Source organism: Mirounga angustirostris, unplaced genomic scaffold (assembly GCF_029215605.1).
Source record: "Mirounga angustirostris isolate CCGP_5_RB_7025 unplaced genomic scaffold, mMirAng1.0.hap1 SCAF_13, whole genome shotgun sequence".
NCBI lineage: Eukaryota > Metazoa > Chordata > Mammalia > Carnivora > Phocidae > Mirounga > Mirounga angustirostris.
Genome location: NW_026991721.1, coordinates 89,195,616 through 89,214,574, shown reverse-complemented (window position 1 = coordinate 89,214,574; position 18,959 = coordinate 89,195,616). Strand labels below are relative to the sequence as shown.

Here is an 18,959-nt window from a genome sequence, read left to right as displayed (position 1 = left end):
TAAGAGAACAATGCCTTCAGAATTCCAGGTAAAAAAAAATTTGCAATCTAAAATAATTATCAAATCAAACTCTCAATCAAGTATATGACAGGAAAATAAAGACATTCTAGTATAGTCTAAAAAACATATTCCTCTATACCCTTTCTCAAGAATATAGTGAGTTTTTTTTCCCACCAAAACAAGGGAATATACCCAGAAAGATAAAAAAATACAGCAGTCAGGCAGGAAGAACCCCAGGGATGAAAGTGAAGGAAAGTCCCACAACAATAGCCATGCACTAGATCTAGAATACAACCAGACTAGTTTATAGTAGAAAGATGGAGGTACTCATTTGGATGTTTTCAAGACAAAAAAAAAAAAGAATTGATAGAATGTCTGATTTTTTTTTTTAAGATTTTATTTATTTATTTGACAGAGAGAGAGAGAGCACAAGGGAGGTGGGGGGAGGGGCAGACGCAGAGGGAGAAGCATACTGCCCGCTGAGCAGGGAGCCTGATGCGGATGCAGGGCTCCATCCCAGGACCCTGAGATCACTACCTGAGCTGAAGGCAGACGTCCAACCAACTAAGCCACCCAGGCACCCCTGAATGTCTGGGGTTTTTTTAACCGTATTGTGAGATTTAAATTTCACTCAGAGTTTGGGGTTGAACTATTGATAGATAGGTATACAGAAAATTAAACAAATAAAAAACAAGGTAATTCTTTACTCCAAGTTAAACAAAAGGTTGTATAAGATAAGAAATATTCTTATACAACACTATATGATTCAGTAAGAAATAGTATTTACATAGCTATGATAGTTTATATATTTAATATTGATTTCACTATAAATTGGTGACAACCCTCTATTAGAAGGGGGAAGGCTAAGTGTGAATATTTGAGGTGGTGTGAAAACGTTAAATCTTAGCTTCTATAGTATAAAGTTAATAGATAACAGCCCAAACTGTTGATTTGAATCATCAAGCGAACAGCAATATAAATGTGTTACTTAGAAAATTTGAGGTATATGCCAAAAGAAATAAAAGTGGTTGCCTCTATGGAGTAAGGAAAGACAATTCAGGAGCTGCTGGTGGCAGGGGAAGGGGGGAGGCTTTAGGTCTTATAATATTTTTAAAGTATTATTTGACTTTTAAGACTAGGTACATGTGTGGGGCGCCTGGGTAGTTCAGTCGGTTAAGCGTCTGCCTTCAGCTCAGGTCATGATCTCAGGGTCCTGGGATTGAGCCCCGCATCGGGCTCCCTGCTCAGTGGAGAGCCTGCATCTCCCTCTCCCTCTATCCCGTCCCCTCCCAGCCCCCCGCCCACGTTCATGTTCTCTCTCGCTCTCACTCTATCTCAAATAAATAAAAAAAATATTTTTTAAGAAAAAGACTATGTACATGTGTTACTTTGATTTAAAAGAGCAAAACACGACCCTCTTTGCTGTCATACAGCTTCTATAATGTTTGATTACATTTCTTAGAGTCACAAGGACAAGCATAAAGAGGTTTGGGAACAAACACAACAGATTCTTGGCGATGAACCACTTAAGTAGAAGAAGAGCTATGAGGGCTTGCTCAAAGAAGCCTACCAGCTGTGTGCATTCAGCAAGTCAAGGGCACTGGGTTGGCCGCTCTCTTACAGGAATACAGAGCGCTGGTTAATCTAGCAAATCATTTAAACTGAGGTCAGTTAAAAGAGCTTCTACTGTAATGAATCCCGATAATAAAGGAGATGAAACAAAACAGCCTTAATCCATCCACTTTTGCTACCCTGTCATTTTCCCATGGGTTGGATGGAAGAAATTTCACAAGGAGTGGAACTCAAGATCATCCTTCTCAGGGTCATTCAATTTGCCCTGAAATATTAAACCTCTTGAGGGAAATCTGCAAATGAGGATAAATTAGAGACTTATGAAGGGCAGGCTATCTTATACACCCTTTGGCTTAATCTACAAAATGAGTTGGAAAGGTGGCCAAAGAGATAACAAAGCAAAATCTGCCTTTTGCACCATGATGGACCTGATTTTATTTCAGTAATTAGATTTATTCCATGGTTGCCTCCTTGTCCTTCGCATCTGGGGTAAGGATATACATTAGCATCTCAAGAGAAAACAAGCAGTCGGGAGCCAAAACAGGACTTGGGACACAGCCTCCTGGATCCACACTGAGTAGGCTTGTCCCAAATCTCCTAGTGTCAAAGTCGCCACCTTACCTACCCCATCAGTGAAACCTTGAGGTTTTGAGAATTTTGGATTGCTAATTATTAAACGAGTTAAGGATGTACAGCCACCTTTTCAACAAATCAGCCAACTGCTGATCTCTTTGCTGTGCTATTTGGGGCAATGATCTGCAGAAATATCGCCCAGTAAGGGAAATGTGTCTCTTGCTCTTTTACTTGGACTCAATTCTGGAGGACCTAGGAAGATGAGATCCACCTCCCTTTCCCTCATTTGCTGAGCCCACAGGGCGTAACAGCCCTTCCTGATAAGAAATTGTCAAATTTCCTATACAGCTGAAACTAGAAAACCAAGCAAGGTAGAAATCGGCTTTTAGGAAGGACAGAGCTATTAAATGATTTTACTTTTCTATACGTAGATTCAGCTAGGAAGGGCGATTTGGATCTTCTGAAAGGTCACTCCTTAGCCCATGCAAATCAACTCAAAACAAGTATTCTCTTTATTCAGAAGCCTTTAGGCTACTTTCTTCTTTGGCATCAGTAAGCACAGAATGTGACTCAGGTTCAGCTGCATAAACGTCTTCTTGGTTGAGTCTATAACCGTCTCATTGGCCACTCTCCACTGAGTGGCCACCTCACTAATGTCTAGGCCCCAGCTTTGGTCATTTGCCAGGCTTTGACCTTGACACAAATCTATCAGTATTTGCCATCTTGTTTTTGGTGGTACTGAACAGTTCATTTTAGATAGAAAAACTTGATTTTTTTTTTTAAATCATTATTATTTGAACACAAGAGAAGCCTGTTATGGTCACTCTCCTACTCTCTTACTTCAGACCACCCTATTTTGCACGTTGCAGGACACAGATCAACCACAGAGTAATTTGCATTTACACTTTTTACAGATAGCCATTTGGATCACCTCGTATACACTGGATGTCCCCTCATCTTATTCTTCACCTCCTCCACAACTCCTGCCTTCCCAGCAATGTTTTAGAGCTGTTGCTGAGCTTCATTACCTAATGGGGAAGACTGTTGAATTACTGAATGATTTTCTAACTGGAATCCACATCTTCTCAAGCCTTATTAAGTAAGGGGCCCCAGAGAGGTACCTCAATATCAGAGCTGTTGCCATTCAGAGCCTCCATGTTTGGGTCCCTCCAGTCTTCTGAGAGTGAAGGGATGTAATTCTCTGTCAGAGCATCCCAAACCCTGTAAACAAAGAGAAGCTCTTATTAGCACACATCTGTGGCCTGGCCCCGCCTGGAGGAAGGAAGAGCTGGGCCAGTGGAGGAGAGAGGCTTCTGTGTGTGCCAGGCTGAGATCATCTGCCTTCCAGCATGCAAGAGCAAAGCAGCTTAGAAATGGAATTAGAGGCACTACCAGAAGAGAAAGAGCCAAGAGAATGGACCCTGGCCAGGGGCTTCAGCATGAAAGGTGTTTGCTTAAGAGAAGAGGGCTTTCTCACCATTGAGATATAAATGGTAGAGTCTACAATCAAATCACCTCTGGCAAAAAATAAATTGCCCCTGAAAATAAATCTGCCCCTCAACCAAATAGTTCATGTGTCATGAACCTAAGAAATGCCCATGTTGGAGGCGCCTGGGTGGTTTAGTTGGTTAAGCGTCTGCCTTCGGCTCAGGTCATGATCCCAGGTTCCTGGGATCGAGTCCCGCATCAGGCTCCCTGCTCAGCAGGGGGTCTGCTTCTCTCTCTGCCTGCCGCTTCCCTGCTTGTGCTCTCTCTCTCTGTGTCAAATAGATAAATAAAATCTTTAAAAAAAAAAAAAAGAAAAGAAAAAAGAAAGAAATGCCCATGTTGGAGGCGCCTGGGTGGCTTAGTCATTAAGCGTCTGCCTTTGGCTTCAGGTCATGATCCCAGGGTCCTGGGATAGAATCCCACATTGGGCTCCCTGCTCAGTGGGAAGCCTGCTTCTCCCTCTTCCACTCCCCCTGCTTGTGTTCCTTCTCTCGTTTTGTCTCTGTCAAATAAATAAATAAAATCTTAAAAAAAAAATACCCATGTTTCCTTTCCTTTCCTATGGGCAAAGAAGATTGAAAGAGAAGGAGGAAGATCATGATAGATAGATAGATAGATAGATAGATAGATAGATAGATAGATAGATAGAGGCAGGTGGATATCAAGGTAGATTTTCTGGCTGAATCTCATTAAGATCAGGGCCATCATAGAGTTTAGATGCATTTCAATTTCAGAGGCCTGCAATCTAAATGGTTAAGAATTAACTCCTTGACATCTAATGTAGCTAAGAGGATAATGCCCATGCTATTTGTGCTTACTTATTACCCAAAATGCTCTATTGAGCCCACAGGCGGCACAATGCCGCCCTCTAGCAATATAAGTCTCCGTCGTGGACACTCTAAGGCAAATATATGAAAGGAATCAATCAATACCCTCTAACAGGGGCGCGTGGGTGGCTCAGCCGGTTAAGCGGCTGCCTTCGGCTCAGGTCATGATCCCGGGGTCCTGGGATCGAGCCCCGCATCGGGCTCCCTGCTCAGCTGGGAGCCTGCTTCTCCCTGTCTCTCTGCCTACTTGTTCTCTCTCTCTGTCAGATAAACAAATAAAATCTTAAAAAAAAAAAAATACCCTCTAACAGTTGGTTTTTAGTGAGGGAAGATGGGGCTCCCTTTATTACATTTCTTTTAACAATTCCGATATGTGCATTATAAGAAACCCTTTTCTACAATTCAGGTCATTTAATTCACTTATCTCAGAAAGAGTTCTTGGGGGTTAGGGGAAATTACCTCAAGTCACAAACTCTCACACACAGGAAAATAAACAAATGAGTCAACACTGAGAGATTAATGTAAATCAGTAAACCAAATTCCTAAAATAATGCCATCCAAGGTAGCCAGTGACGCTTGAGTTAATATTACCTAATGATAAATGAGGGCTCTATGCAATCTCCCTCAGGTGCCTACGTATGTCAAACATGAGCGATACCTATGAAAACAAGGTCTAAGAAAGTAAACTTTATTTAGATTGACTAATATAAAGAAATAGCCATTTAAAAATAAGCAACTACGTATATATATGGATCAAATTCAAAACATGACAAAATCCAGGGTAAGATGCTGAAAAGGTAAGTGCAGGATGGACAAGAGCACAGACACCTGAAATTTGGACAGGGGAGTGCTCTTAACATACATAAAATCCAGAATGATATATGATTTATGGGCATAGAAGCAAAGAGATTTTTCATAGTTGCGCAAGGTATACAATTGGTCATGAAGCACATTGAAGGAACTCAAGAAAACACAATTTCATAGCCGTGCTTGGGTGATCCGCTTATTCGTTATTTTCCTACAATTACAAGAAAGCACTTTGAGAGGACTCATCAAGTGTTCATTAGACATCCATTCAGCAGGATTTCAGAGTCTGCTTCTTAAACATGGGTGATAATCCAATCTCCATCAGGCACCATTAGAGCTTCATTAATCCAGCCTAACGCTAAACGCCAAGTCTCAGTAGCATTCTAAAGCCAAGAGGCAAACATGATTTGCTGTCTCCAAGACAAAGCTCCAAGCACCACACCCACAGGGAAGGCCAGCGGACCACTCCTCCTTGCATCGCTGCGTTACATCCTCTGCTGCAAGAATCAACAACAAGCATGCGGGCATTGACCTTCGGATTTGTCCCTGCATCAAGTGCCTGGGAAAATGAAATTCAGCAAAGCCCAAAATAGCCAGGAGCCTTTTGTGCCTCTCCTAGGCTGGATAGAAGCTGGGAGCTTTAATGAACTGCACACTTGCCAATGACCTTGAAACTGTGTGCATTCTTAAAATGACAAGTAGGGACTCTGTCAAGTCACGTAGGGAGGGGCAACTTTTCTCATGTGAGCCTTCACTGACATGCTCTGGATTTCATCTTCTAATTCTAGATTTTTAGGGATGATTCCATACACACTTGTCTCCTCAGGATTTCAAACCATCCTCATTCTTTCCTGTTTTGTCCGAATTTTCTTCTTCTTTTCTGAAGTACTCTTTCCCCTTTGAGGTTCATAAAGAACCTTGAAGATGGAGTGACTCTATCTCTCTGTAATTGCTCGCATACCTTCCCACACTCCCACACGCATTCAGTGCCCACGTAACAATAACAACACTAGCAGCCAACACTTCATGGGCATTGACTATAAGCCAGATACTCTTCTAAACCTTTCTGTGGATCAATTCATTCATGCCTCACAACTCTCTAAGGCAGATCCTAAGGAGAAAAAAACTGAAACAGAGAAGTCCGTTAACTTGTCTAAGTTCACACAGCAGGTAATTGCAGAGGTGGGATTTGAAACTGGGCAATATGGCTACAGAGCTTATATTCCTAACCACATAACTATTCCGATTCTTTATAATTTTATGATGGGCACTGGCAGGGGCATGAGAATAATATACCAAGTTCCCAATCACAAGCTAGAACAGCAGTTCAGAAACCGGCTCTGCGTGAAAGATCTCTAACTACATTATCCTTGGACAAGATGCTTTCATCGGTCTACAAAAGGAGGAATGGTGGGGGCAGCGGGGGCCATGAGGGCTTCCGGTCTAGCTCTCCTGCCCCAGCGACGGTTAAATGGAAGCCAAAGGCAGAACACTCACGGCAGGCAGCCAGCCACGGGAGCGAAGAGCCAGTGGTGGGAGGGAAAAACACAAAGCTTTTGTGAGGAAGAGAATGGGAAGGGCTTTCTTCCCGAGAGAGGCTATCTGTTCTCCCACAGCAGGGGCCTTGGGAATGAATACACTCCCTTTTATAGGCACCCTGAGGGGGACCGTGAAATTCTACTTCCCTGAGAAGCACCCCGCTACTTACTCTTATCTTGGGGAAGGGAGACTCTGAATGTTACCTCCTAGATCTGTTATCAAAGAGCCAAGATTAAACAGGTTGCCTCAATTCCTGTCATTATGCTGCCATGGCACGCACGATTCAGTTTGCTCTCTCAGTCCCTGTAATGACAGAAAAGGCTCTTCGTGTGCGTGGTTTATGGCCTGGGCTTAGTTAGGTGCCTATGGAACGGACTAAACTCTCTTTCACCATACAGGGCTGAGGATTCGGAAACAGACACTGGCAGAGCAAACGGACTGAGCAGGATGGGTTGTGACAGGACCCGAATACAAAGATCTGGGTCTACTGGCAACATGGCCATCAAGGCTCCGTGAGTCCTGCCCAGCCCCCAACACACACACACACACACATACACACACGCACGCACCCCTCTTTGTACCTTTTCTTGACAATATGGCAGGGAGCTAGCCTAGAGCGCTTATTAGAATTCCAATTTGATAACATTTTCCTTAATACCCTCAAGGCTGGCTCCTGCCCTCAGCCAGTGTTTTGTGTCCAGTCAAGCCGATAGCAACACTTGGCTGTGTGTTCACGTGAGTTTGTTAATACTTGTTTCGCAGTTAAGACTTAGGAACTACTATTAGCACATAATGGCTTTGAACAACTTTTTAGATTCTTTCAAGGACTTAACTGGAATCAATACTACCTCTGCCCTCTGGGGAAACAACCTCTGAGAAGAGAAATAACTTTCTTAAAAATCAGTTATCCATCGGCTTTCCCTATCCTGAGTATTTGGTATTTACTTGTCTTCACCTTCAAGTATGGCTGACTACGGGGTATTTATTTACCGTGTGGATTTTATTTGATTTTAAGTTTTTACTTATTTAAGTCATCTCTACACCCAGCGTGGGGCTAGAACTCACAACCCCAAGATCAATAGTTTCATGCTCTTCCGACCGAGCCAGACAGGCGCAACCCCGTGTAGACTTTATTTTTAACAACTTTAACCCAATAATTCTATCTAAAGAACAGGAAACTGTGATTGTTCTCACATGTTTGGCCCCCCTGCATCCAGGGCCTATCACAACCCCAATGAGGCAGGCGGTGGGCTGAGGTCCCTGAAGGGTCTCTGGCCTCCATATTCAATCTCTTATGACAAAGGAAAGGATGATCACACATGTGCAAAGAATAGATTCTGGAAGTTTCTAAACTTACAACCAGGAAATAGCTATTCAAATTTGACTCTCTTGTAGTATCTAAAACTTCCACGCCCTGACAAATCAGAGTTGACATCTCAGCCAATTCCCTATTGGCCAAATAGTTCCACCTGAGAAGGAAAGAAATCCAAACTTTAAAGGGAATTACTGCACTCGCTTTATGACTTGTGCTATCTTTAAGGAGGTCAGTTTGACTAAGAATTTCACAGCTTTTGTTGTTTGTTGGTTTTTTTTAAAAGATTTTGTTTATTTGTCAGAGAGAGAGAGAGAGCAAGAGAGAACACAAGCAGGGGAATGACAGAGGCAGAGGGAGAAGCAGGCTTCCTGCCGAGCAGGGAGCCCGATGCGGGGCTCGATCCCAGGACCCCGGGATCATGACCTGAGCCGAAGGCAGACGCTTAACCGACTGAGCCACCCAGGTGCCCCCACAGCTTTTGTTTTATGTTTCTATTATTTAGCTCTAACCCAGCCAAAACACTTTCAGTCCATTTGTAGATGAAATACCCATCCCAATATCAAACCTAAGCAAGTTTATCACAAGCTATGCTCAGGAGAATCATAACCAGATTAGATATTAAATTATCTTTTTCCTTACTCCATCATAATTTTATAGGTTATAATTTTACAGTGTCTGGATAGGTATCTATAGGCAAAATGTGCAATTTAACTCTGATTTTTATTTTAAGTTGGAAAGGTTTAGATACATTGACCGCCTAGAAAGCGCAGTGTTAATTTCTCTGTTCCCGGCTTCCTCCCTCTATGCTATCCCCAAACTGTACCTTATCTCTAAGGAAATATTCAACCTTTGATCTTTTAGCTGAGGCAGTCAATGAGGCAGGCAAGTCAGAAAAATCAGGGTGAGTGGACCAATAACCCCATGTGATGGTAATTAACATTGAGTGGCCTCTGCTAATGTGCTAGAAGAGAGTAAGAACCTGCTCACTGGGCCTTCATCTTTAATGAGGCAGTGGGGAGCGGTGGCGGCGGGCGGGTGGGGGAGGGTGGTTAGATAGGGAAGAAATGATTTGTTGGAAGCAAAAGGAATGGGATGCATCTTAAAATGTCATTTTCAGGGGCGCCTGGGTGACTCAGTCGTTAAGCGTCTGCCTTCGGCTCAGGTCATGATCCCAGGGCCCTGGGATCCAGCTCCGCAGGAAGCCTGCTTCTTCCTCTCCCACTCCTCCTGCTTGTGTTCCCTCTCTTGCTGTCTCTCTCTATCAAATAAATAAAATCTTAAAAAAAAAATCAAAAGAAGAATAATATTTAAAAAAATAAATAAAATGTCATTTTCAGAGCACAGCCTGGGTGAGGTAAGGAACTAGGTTCTTTCCAAGTCCTTAGCCCCGCTTCATCAAGATTGAACTCTGGAGGTTTCTAAGATACGGACCCACACAGTCGACTAGAGTTAAGTGACTAGCCCAAGGTCACACAGTGAGTTAGCAAGAGTATGAAAATTATAATTCACAGTCTTTGTGTTTCTAGTTCATTGCACCAGGAATGAAAAAAATACTCTGTATAATAAAGCCCCAGAGTCATTCTTTTTAGACTTACAGGAGTTGAACAAATTATAACAGGCTCAGAATTTAAGAATCAGTTTCAAGCTTAAAATTGAATTAAAACACAGAGCTCACAGTTACAGTACTGGTCACCAGAGTAAAATGTTCTCTCTGATCATGACTTCAGGCCAACATTAATTAAAAAGGAGAGAAGGAAATGGTGTGGATCTGGAAATGCATTACCTTCACCTACAAAGCCAGCCATAATGGCTCACCCAATTCACTCGACATTCAGTATTTCATTCAAAAAATATTCCTGCATTACTTACAACACAACCAAGCCCTATATTAGACATGGGGATATAATAGTGAATGAGACAGACAGACACAGAGCCCGGGTACACTCACAGGGTCATCAAGTCAGCAACTACCTCCCACACAGGTCAGGCTCCCTTGTCTTGGACATGCCCTTTTACCCCACTTATTTATGGGCAACACTCCCCCCTCCCCCGGCTCAAGTTCATAAAAAGAGAAACCAAAAGCCCAATTGCTCCAAAGTTGCATTACAACTACTTGACGTTTCTTGTGTGATTCCTTAAGAACGACTGATGCAGGGGCGCCTGGGTGGCTCAGCCGTTAAGCATCTGCCTTCAGCTCAGGCCATGATCCCAGGGTCCTGGGATTGAGCCCCGCATCGAGCCCCGCATCGAGCCCCGCATCGAGCCCCACATCGAGCCCCGCATCGGGCTCCCTGCTCCGCGGGAAGCCTGCTTCTCCCTCTCCCACTCCCCCTGCTTGTGTTCCCTCTCTCACTGTGTCTCTCTCTGTCAAATAAATTAAAAATCTTAAAAAAAAATTGATGCATATTTTCTCTCTATAGGGAATTCAGGCCTGTTTTTATTAAGTGCCCAAAACACCCTTCTTTAATTTATGTACCAAATTAACCCCTTCTTGTTTTTCTAGTCATTCCTCAAACGGCACTTTTCTCAAAGCCCTTTTCTTGACTACAGTTAAGACCCCAGGAGGTGGCTAGTAAGTGACACAGGGACGCTGCCTCCTCAAAAGCCAGGTCACCTAATTATCACCTTTATTGTGCCCAAGGTAATTCCCTGGGCTCTCAGTTCAGTTTGTATGCTTTCTTGTTTGGACATATCTTAACATTTGTAGACGACTTTCCAGTCCTGAGGAGGGTTTGTAAACGGGTGATTTTCATAATTCTGCTATTTCTTGAAGCAAATTGTTCCAGTGACAGATTCCTCTGTCACAGTTAAATAATTTTTTCCTGGTCCTTATTTCTAGTATCTGGGTGGATTACTACTGATATAAAGAAAACTGAAGGGGTACCTGGGTGGCTCAGTTGATTAAGCGTCTGCCTTCGGCTCAGGTCATGATTTCGGGGGTCCTGGGATGGAGCCCTGCATCGGGCTCCCTGCTCAGCGGGGGATCTGCTTCTCCCTCTCCCTCTGCCCCTCCCCGCTGCTTGTGCTCCCTCTCATGCTCCCTCTCTCAAATAAATAAAATCTTTAAAAAAGGAGGGGCAACCCTCTCGGGTCCCCTCCTTCTTCGGGAGCTTTGTACTATCACTCAATAAACCTTGCTTTGCTGCCCACCAGTCTGCCCCATCTACCTCTTCATTCTTCGAAGCGGTGTGACCAAGAACAGTGGGCACCAAAGGAAAAAGTCCCGTAACATGTGCTTCTAGAAATTATTAAATGCATCCCTAAATTAGCCAGTCTGAAGAATGCTGTTATAACAAACAGTTCACCATTGTTTACTTCTTCGTTTTCCCCAGAAAGCAAGCCTTCTAAGGGTTAAGAATTCTAATTAATGTATGTAATTAAAGCTACTAGAAATAATAAGGGAAACAGCTCCACATGCAAGCAAAGTAAAATGTGTGCTTTAATGAGGAAAAAGAAAGCCATAGAAGGCTTGTGCAAAATAAATCTTTGGAAAGGAAAAAAAAAAAGAAAACTGAAGATAGCAGACCCTAAAATGGATCATGCTCCTAAAATTCCATTTTGTATAAAAGAAAACCTATTTTCTAAAAATCTTTCATTCCGTTAAGGTTTCCATTTTAAGAAAGCTCTTCAGGTCACTGTACAGGGACACAACAGTATAATGTCAGCAATTACCGGGGCCCTGCCCCACCACAGAAAAGTCTAAGTGATATGCCACGAGCCCACGGACAGAAACCAGTTCTATGTCAAGGAGCCCCAGACTACGGGGCTCGCGTCTGAAGCAACAGAGGGCAATTAAGACTTCTTACTCCTCGTCCTGCAGGGTCTCCTCCTCCTCCTGGATCTGGAACTGGTTCTTCACGGGAGCGAGTGTCTCCGTCTTGGCGTTGTAGTTCCGAAAGCAGACATTGAGCTTCTCGTCAAATTCGTTCACGAGGTCCTCCATGGACTTGAAGCTGATTATTTCGGAAGAAAAATTCTCCAGCTCAGAGAGGGAGGGGTCCTCTAGATGGTGGGGAGATGAGCCATAGAAACACTGTGGTTTCTCCTCCCGGTCCTCTGAGCAGCAGGGCCGAAGGTCCTCGAACTCTTCATCCAGACTCACCAGGGGGGCCTCCATTCTTGCCCAGCGATAGGACAAGGGCAACTCTCAGGACTCGTTTATCTAGGAGAAATAAACAAGGTAACGTGAGCTGGGACTGGGCTTTTGTGTCAGCCCTGCTGAGGAGCCATAACCAGGCAGTCCCTGACTCTGGATCCCTCTGAAAACGAAGATTCCACTTTCCAGGTATCCATCACTACTGCTCACTGTTATACACATGAAGCGTTCAAACAGTGTCGTCAGTGTGAATAACCTAAGAGGAGTAAACTTTGGAGACATGCCTGCTTCCAGTTCCCTGCTCCAAAAGACAAAGCACAGTGGTTTAAGATGCAGCCCCTGGACCAGACTGCCTAGGTTTGCATCCTGTTCTGACCCTTACCAGTTGCAACCTGACAACTTACTTAACTCTCTGTACTTCCTTTTATTTTTTTCTCAAGACAGAAACAATAATCTGCAAGGGATCGTCTTAAGGGTTAAGGGAGTAAACCCAGGTAAGTGCTTAGAACAGTGCCTGGAAGATAATAAACATCATTGCTGTTCCATACGTTCTCCATTTAATGTTATTATTATTATCATTATCATTATTATTATTATTACCATAGGTCCACATCCTTAACCACATGCTCTGAAAACCAGAAGTCTTTCATAACTTATTTGGTGGCAAAACCTGACCTGACCTCACTTGGCAACTAAAGCTGATCTACATGAATATAAAGTTGCTTATGGTTTTAATTTATCCCATTTAGTGTGTTTTGCTGCGGAAATATTAATGTTTTTAATTACGGTGATTGCTGCCCCAGTCCCAGGAGGTGATATGCAGAATATGCACTCTATTACTGCTTTCTAAAATGCCTGGCCCCAAGGGTTTTGGAGAGGGATTCATAGACCTGGGTATAACTATCAATAAATACATCATAGACCAATAGAGACTTTCAAACAAGCACCTGAGCTTTTCTCAGATACAGAGCTTCTGTCTGGGGCTAAAGGAATGGATCAGATGATTGGTTATCCTGACAGAGAGAGACCCAAATACCCACGCGCTGCAAGGCCAGCCTCCATAACCATCTCGGGCACCCCCCGCTTAAAGGCTGCATACTCGGGCCTGCTTTCTTTTCCATGGCTCTCGGTCCTCCTCATACACTGCCTTCAACTGTGATTTATCCAACCATGTGGATATCTAAGCCCTTCCCCAGTTTTAATGTAAATTCCTCAGGGGGCACAGACGTCCTCTGGACATCACGCACGGCTCCTAGCACCCCCTGGTGTGCAACTAGGCAATCAATCAATGTGCGCTCATTGAAAAATGATCATCTGTCCCTCACATACATTTTCTCATTTTCCATTTCAGCAGCCCAGCATTATTGTCTATCATACCCTTCCCTACATACTCCACTTTCTTCCCTGTAAAATGCAAAGGCAACCAAACTTTTCTCTCCTGTGTGTGATTACTGGTCCAGTTAGATGCTGAAATTGGAACCACCACCTGAGGAGAACCGCACAGACAGCAAAAACCAGGGGTTTTGCCCTGCAAGAGCCGTTCTCCCTCTCTGTCTATAAAACTTAAACTCTAAATAAGTGAGGCAAAGGTCATGCCAGGCGAAGACCTAGCCAGCTCTTACTGGGATTATACTGGAATTAAGCCAATTACCATCACATCCCATCAAAACATATTCTAAGTATTTATGGCTCGCAAAGGCAACATGGTAAGATATCAAGATAAAAAGATAGAAAAGCAGTATGATATCTTGGAAAGAACATATGCTCAAGAGCCAAACAGACCTGCCAATGTGTGGCTAAGTGATAAGCATCATGAGTCCTGTTTTTCTCATCTGTTAAAATATGAAGGTGTTGGTGTAGAGCTAATAGCTTTGCAATTTAATTTTAATAACTTATTAATGATCTTAATTTTAATAATATATTTTAATAATGTCTTTCATTTAATCCAATATATCTAAAAGGTTGCCTTTCAAAATGTAATCTATATTTTAAAATATTAATGAAACAATTTACATTCTTTTTTCATACTAAGTCTTTGAAATCCAGTGTGTATTCACCGTACATTTCCATTTAGACTAGCCACAGGTGGCCTATGGCTACCATATTGGACAACGCAGCTATAAAACAATACACAACTAATTGCCAATTATTGACTACAGTTAAGACCCCAGGACGTGGCTAGTAAGTGACACAGGGACTCTGCCTCCTCAAAAGCCAGGTCACCTAATTATCACCTTTATTGTGCCCAAGGTGCCCACAGGTATCCTATGGCTACCATATTGGACATCACAGCTATAAAACAATACACAACTAATTGCCAATTATTGACTACAGTTAAGATCCCAGGAGGTGGCTAGTAAGTGACACAGGGACTCTGCCTCCTCCTGAGGATTCTTCATCTAGGGTCTATAGACCCCTAAAAGGGCTCTTTGAATATAACTATATTTTATGCACTTAAAAACATATTTGGGGGCGCCTGGGTGGCTCAGTCGTTAAGCGTCTGCCTTCGGCTCAGGTCATGATCCCAGGGTCCTGGGATCGGGTCCCACATCGGGCTCCCTGCTCTGCGGGAAGCCTGCTTCTCCCTGTCCCGCTCCCCCTGCTTGTGTTCCTGCTCTCGCTATATCTCTCTCTGTCAAAAAAATAAATAAATCTAAAAAAAACAAAAACAAAACCATATTTGGAGGAGAATCCCATAGGTTTCTCTACATTGCCAAAAGGGCCAACAGCACAAAAGAGATTGAGAATCCCTGAGTGCCAAAGTAAGTTGAGAAGAGATCACAGAGTATAACAGGGAGCAAGAAAAGGCTTTACAGGTGAGGGATTTTTGTGGGCTAGAGCGGGACTCTGTGATGGTTAAGAGCCTGGACTCCAGGTTCCCCTCCTGATCCTATCACTTCTTAGGTGTGAGACTTGGGCAAATTATCAGCCTCTGATAAATTTGTGCCTCAGTTTCTTCATCCATAAAATGAAGTTTAAAATAGTATTTAGGGGCGCCTGGGTGGCTCAGTCAGTTAAGCATCCCACTCTTGGTTTGGGCTCCGGTCATGATCTCAGGGTCATGAGATGGAGTCCCACATCGGGCTCCATGCTCAGTGGCGAGTCTGCTTAAGATTCTCTCTCTCCCTCTCCCTCTGCTCCTTCCCCTGCTCATGCTCTCTCTCTCTCTCTCAAATAAATAAATCTTTAAAAAAAATAAAATAGTATTTAAGTTGAAGGTTATTTTGTAGAATAATGAAGATAATCTTTGGAAGTGCTAAGCACAATGTATGGCATATGTAGTGGCCAATAAATGTCAATGAATTTAGGAAAATGAGGATAACTCAGTTTCATGGAAATGCAGGGGGAGGATATTTCAAGTAAAAAAAAAAAAAAAAATTCCCCCTGCCATGACAGTCTACGTGCAATGTTCCAAATGTTGATCAAATGGGAGAACTATTGCTGAATAAACTTTATCACCTTTTTTTTTATTTTTTTTGGTCAAAGTTTCTTGGAACACTGGCCCCATTTCAGAGAGACATGAAAGCTAACCAGCTGATGTTCCAGATATTTACACTTCCTTTAAATCTGTACTCTTCTCTAAGACAGAAGGGGGAGCCGGAAAGAGTAAGCAATACCAGTGGGGTGTTAGTTTGAAATGGCACAGTCTATACTATTAACCAGCAACAAGAGAGCAATCTAACCAGAATCTAAGACAAAGATTGAGATTTGGGTGTTGGCAACAGGAGGATTATGCTGAAAGCACCTATCCTCAGCCCAGGCAGCCTCTGGAGAAAATGCATTCACCTAGATGATTATAAAAGAACGGGATATCACAGCTCCAGAGTTCAGAAACATGGTCATCTCAACAATCCACAACGTAGCCTGATTTCTTTTCATTGACTCACGACCCAGGAGCCAAGCAGCTCTGGATGAATGACCACCTGGAGATGAAACATAAACTGAAAGCCTGCACTGGAAACTGAAAGTTACTCAACACCCAAGCTGAGCCAGGTATTTGTAGAAAGACCCCAGGCTGTGGCAGAGGCCATGAGAGTCTGGCTCAAGGAAGGGCCTCTGGGTTGGCGCTGGCCACCCTTCTGGAACCGGTGCGCCTTCTGTCCTTCATTTAGCTCACTTTCTTTGGCTCTTCTCCCTTGGTGAGGTGCCTCTGCACCCCCACTGAAATGTCCTACTCTTGCATCCTGACAAGCTCGGCCCTGTCTTCACTCCCAACTCATCTCAGAGGCCTCCTCCCTGAAAAGCTAGGGTCAATACAATTCAGAGCTTATCCTCTGTCTCTACGCTTCCCAAACCAACTTTTAAAAAAAGGCAGGCAGGAAGAATGGCAGGGAAAGGGAACCGCAGAAGGGTCACCTTGCCTTTTTCTCTGTATCCTAGAACACAGTGCAGGGCTATAGTTTATGTCCTATAATCTATTCCACTTACTTTGGCTCCCGATAGATGGTATAATTTGGAAAAGAAAAGACGGCTCTGAGCTTAACAGAGACCCGGTAGGAAACACAGAAGCCTCTCCCTTGCAGCGTAATGATGCAGCTTGGGGCTGCAGTAACAAATTTTCTCTCCTTGCTTTGCTAAGCTGAGCAGAGTGAAGCCGGAGCAGAGGAGAATTCACCATGCCTCCCCCTGCTGGGCCTCTGCACCTCCACAGAGGCCCCATTCCATCTCCCCCTTCTTCCTCTTACCTGTCCCATAGATCAGTTGATTTCTAGCCCCTCACCCGCCTCATCCCTAAAAGCTGCCCTGCACTGATCCACCGCAGTTGTCCCACTGCAGCTCAGCAAAACCAGCCAGGACACAGGACTGTGCCAGCTTCCCATTTCCGCAGAAAGAGTATTTCGTTGCATGTAAGTCAGCAACCCCTTTGCGGTTCTGCTTCCCCCTCTTTCCCCTCCTCCTGCTGCTCGGTTCACCCTCATTTCACATCCCCCTCTCCACCCCCACCCGCCCGCCCGGGTCTGTTGGGGTAAAGAAAGGCTTTTCCAAGCAGCACAATGGCTGGCGCTCCAAGAAAGCTGGGCTCACCCCGCGCAGGCCGCACACATACTCCACGGCCCTTTGGCCAAACAAGAGCGGGACACGGGAGAGGCAGGGAGCTCCGGGGGTGTCGAGCGGCGAGAAGGGAAGGGATAGGCAAAAAAGAAGAGAGGGCTGGAATAACACGCCCGTCCTGGGGCTCTGTCAAGCCTCGCGCCCCTGAGCCCCAGAGGCCCTGGGCCCACCGGAGGGCAGCGCCCCCACAGCCACCACCACCCTCGTCCTTTCTCCGACCTGGTCCGTAGTAAAACAATCGTTCCCGCAGCGTCTGCGGCAGCTGATAGAGGATCTGACACTGCAGGAATGCATGGTCCTGGGGACGGGCTCGGCACCCCAGGGAGGGGCACGGGCGGGTGCGGGCTCAGGCTCTTAGGAGCATAGATGACTCTGGGGCGTTGAAGAGTAGCCGGACCAGATAACGGTCCAGGGAGGAGGTACGGACCCACTGCCCCACACCATCGGGCAGCGTTCCCGGTTCCCCCAGCCCCCAGACCGCGCCGCGCCTCCCTTCTCTCTCTCGCTCTCTCTCTCTCTCTCTCTCTCTCTCACACACACACACACACACACACACTCGCACGCACACGCACGCCAGGCCTGGCTGGGGGGCCGAGGCTCCGATCTGATGATGCTTGAAGTGCCCATCATCCCACAGCTCCCGACCCGGGCGCTGCGCTCCCGTGAAGGGCTGGGCAGGAGGGCGACGGCCTCGGGGCTCTTCCGTTCCGATTCCAGGATGGGACGGGCTGGGGGCGCGGGGCTTCGGCACCCCCCGACCTGCTGGCCGAGAAGCCGGAGTCGCGGGGCCCCTCCTTCTCCACCCCCGTCCAACCCCCACCCACGGCAGTGGGTCAGCCGGGCTAAGGTCGCCCCCCGCGACGGCACCTGTCCGGGTCCTGGCGGAGGGAGGCGGATCGCGGGGCTCAGCGGGACACCCCCATCCACGGGCCGCGGGGAGCGGCCGGAGCACAGCGCGGCGGCGGCGGCGGCGGCAGCGGCAGCGGCGAGCCAGCGAGCGCTCCCCCCGCAGCTCGGTCGGCGCCCGGCTCCGCTCCCCTCCTCCACCCCGCCCCCTCCGCCCCCTCCCCGTGCTCGTGCCCGGGCGCTCGGGGGCGCGCCCGCGCTCGGGCACCGGCCCGCGGGCACGCGCCGGGCCGGACGTCATCGCCTCATTAGCATTCCGAGCCTTCCCGGCAGCATGTGGCCTGCCTGTATTAATATTTATGACTTACTATTTCTCCCCCCTCTAACATTGGACGTTCTGCTTCCCTCATGAATATTCAGAAGCGCCAAGATGTGTGCGTGCAGTAACTCTCAATACGGATACCTCACGGCGCCTGACACTGTAGATTCTCCATAAATACACAGGCAGGTGGCTGAGTGGATGGGCAGGCGGATGCCCCCAAACACACCAAAGACTCCCTTGGACTTTTTTGGGCTCTGACTCATTCTACTCTAATGGAGACTGAGGTGGGCAAACTGAGGGATGCCTGCCAGCCCGAACCCAGTTCAGACCTCAAGCCAAAAGTGATAAAGGCGTTTACCGCCCCAAGATGCAGGATGAGAGCTGGATCCAGGCTGATAAAGCTGAGTGAGGTCTCTGGCACAGGAGGACTTGAGGTAATAGAGGATAATTCACCAGGGGATTATAAGGAAGGACCCTGGGGTCTTATGAAAATTAACTCCTCATTCATTTATCTTGTCCACT

General features: G+C 45.6%; 1 protein-coding gene across 2 annotated transcripts in view; it reads right to left on the bottom strand.

Annotated features, from left to right (window-relative positions):
- The window catches only part of FEZ1 (fasciculation and elongation protein zeta 1), a 44,274-nt gene extending 25,955 nt beyond the window's left edge, over window positions 1-18,319 (bottom strand). For both annotated transcript variants that reach the window (XM_045894757.3, XM_045894758.3), the window contains exons 1-3: window positions 18,137-18,319; window positions 11,928-12,283; window positions 3,267-3,366 (exon numbers count right to left, since the gene is read on the bottom strand). In XM_045894757.3, the coding sequence (XP_045750713.1) occupies window positions 3,267-3,366; window positions 11,928-12,238 (411 nt within the window). In that variant the 5' untranslated portion in view covers window positions 12,239-12,283; window positions 18,137-18,319. The remainder of the gene's footprint in view (window positions 1-3,266; window positions 3,367-11,927; window positions 12,284-18,136) is intronic.
- Between the last annotated feature and the right edge of the window lie 640 nt (window positions 18,320-18,959).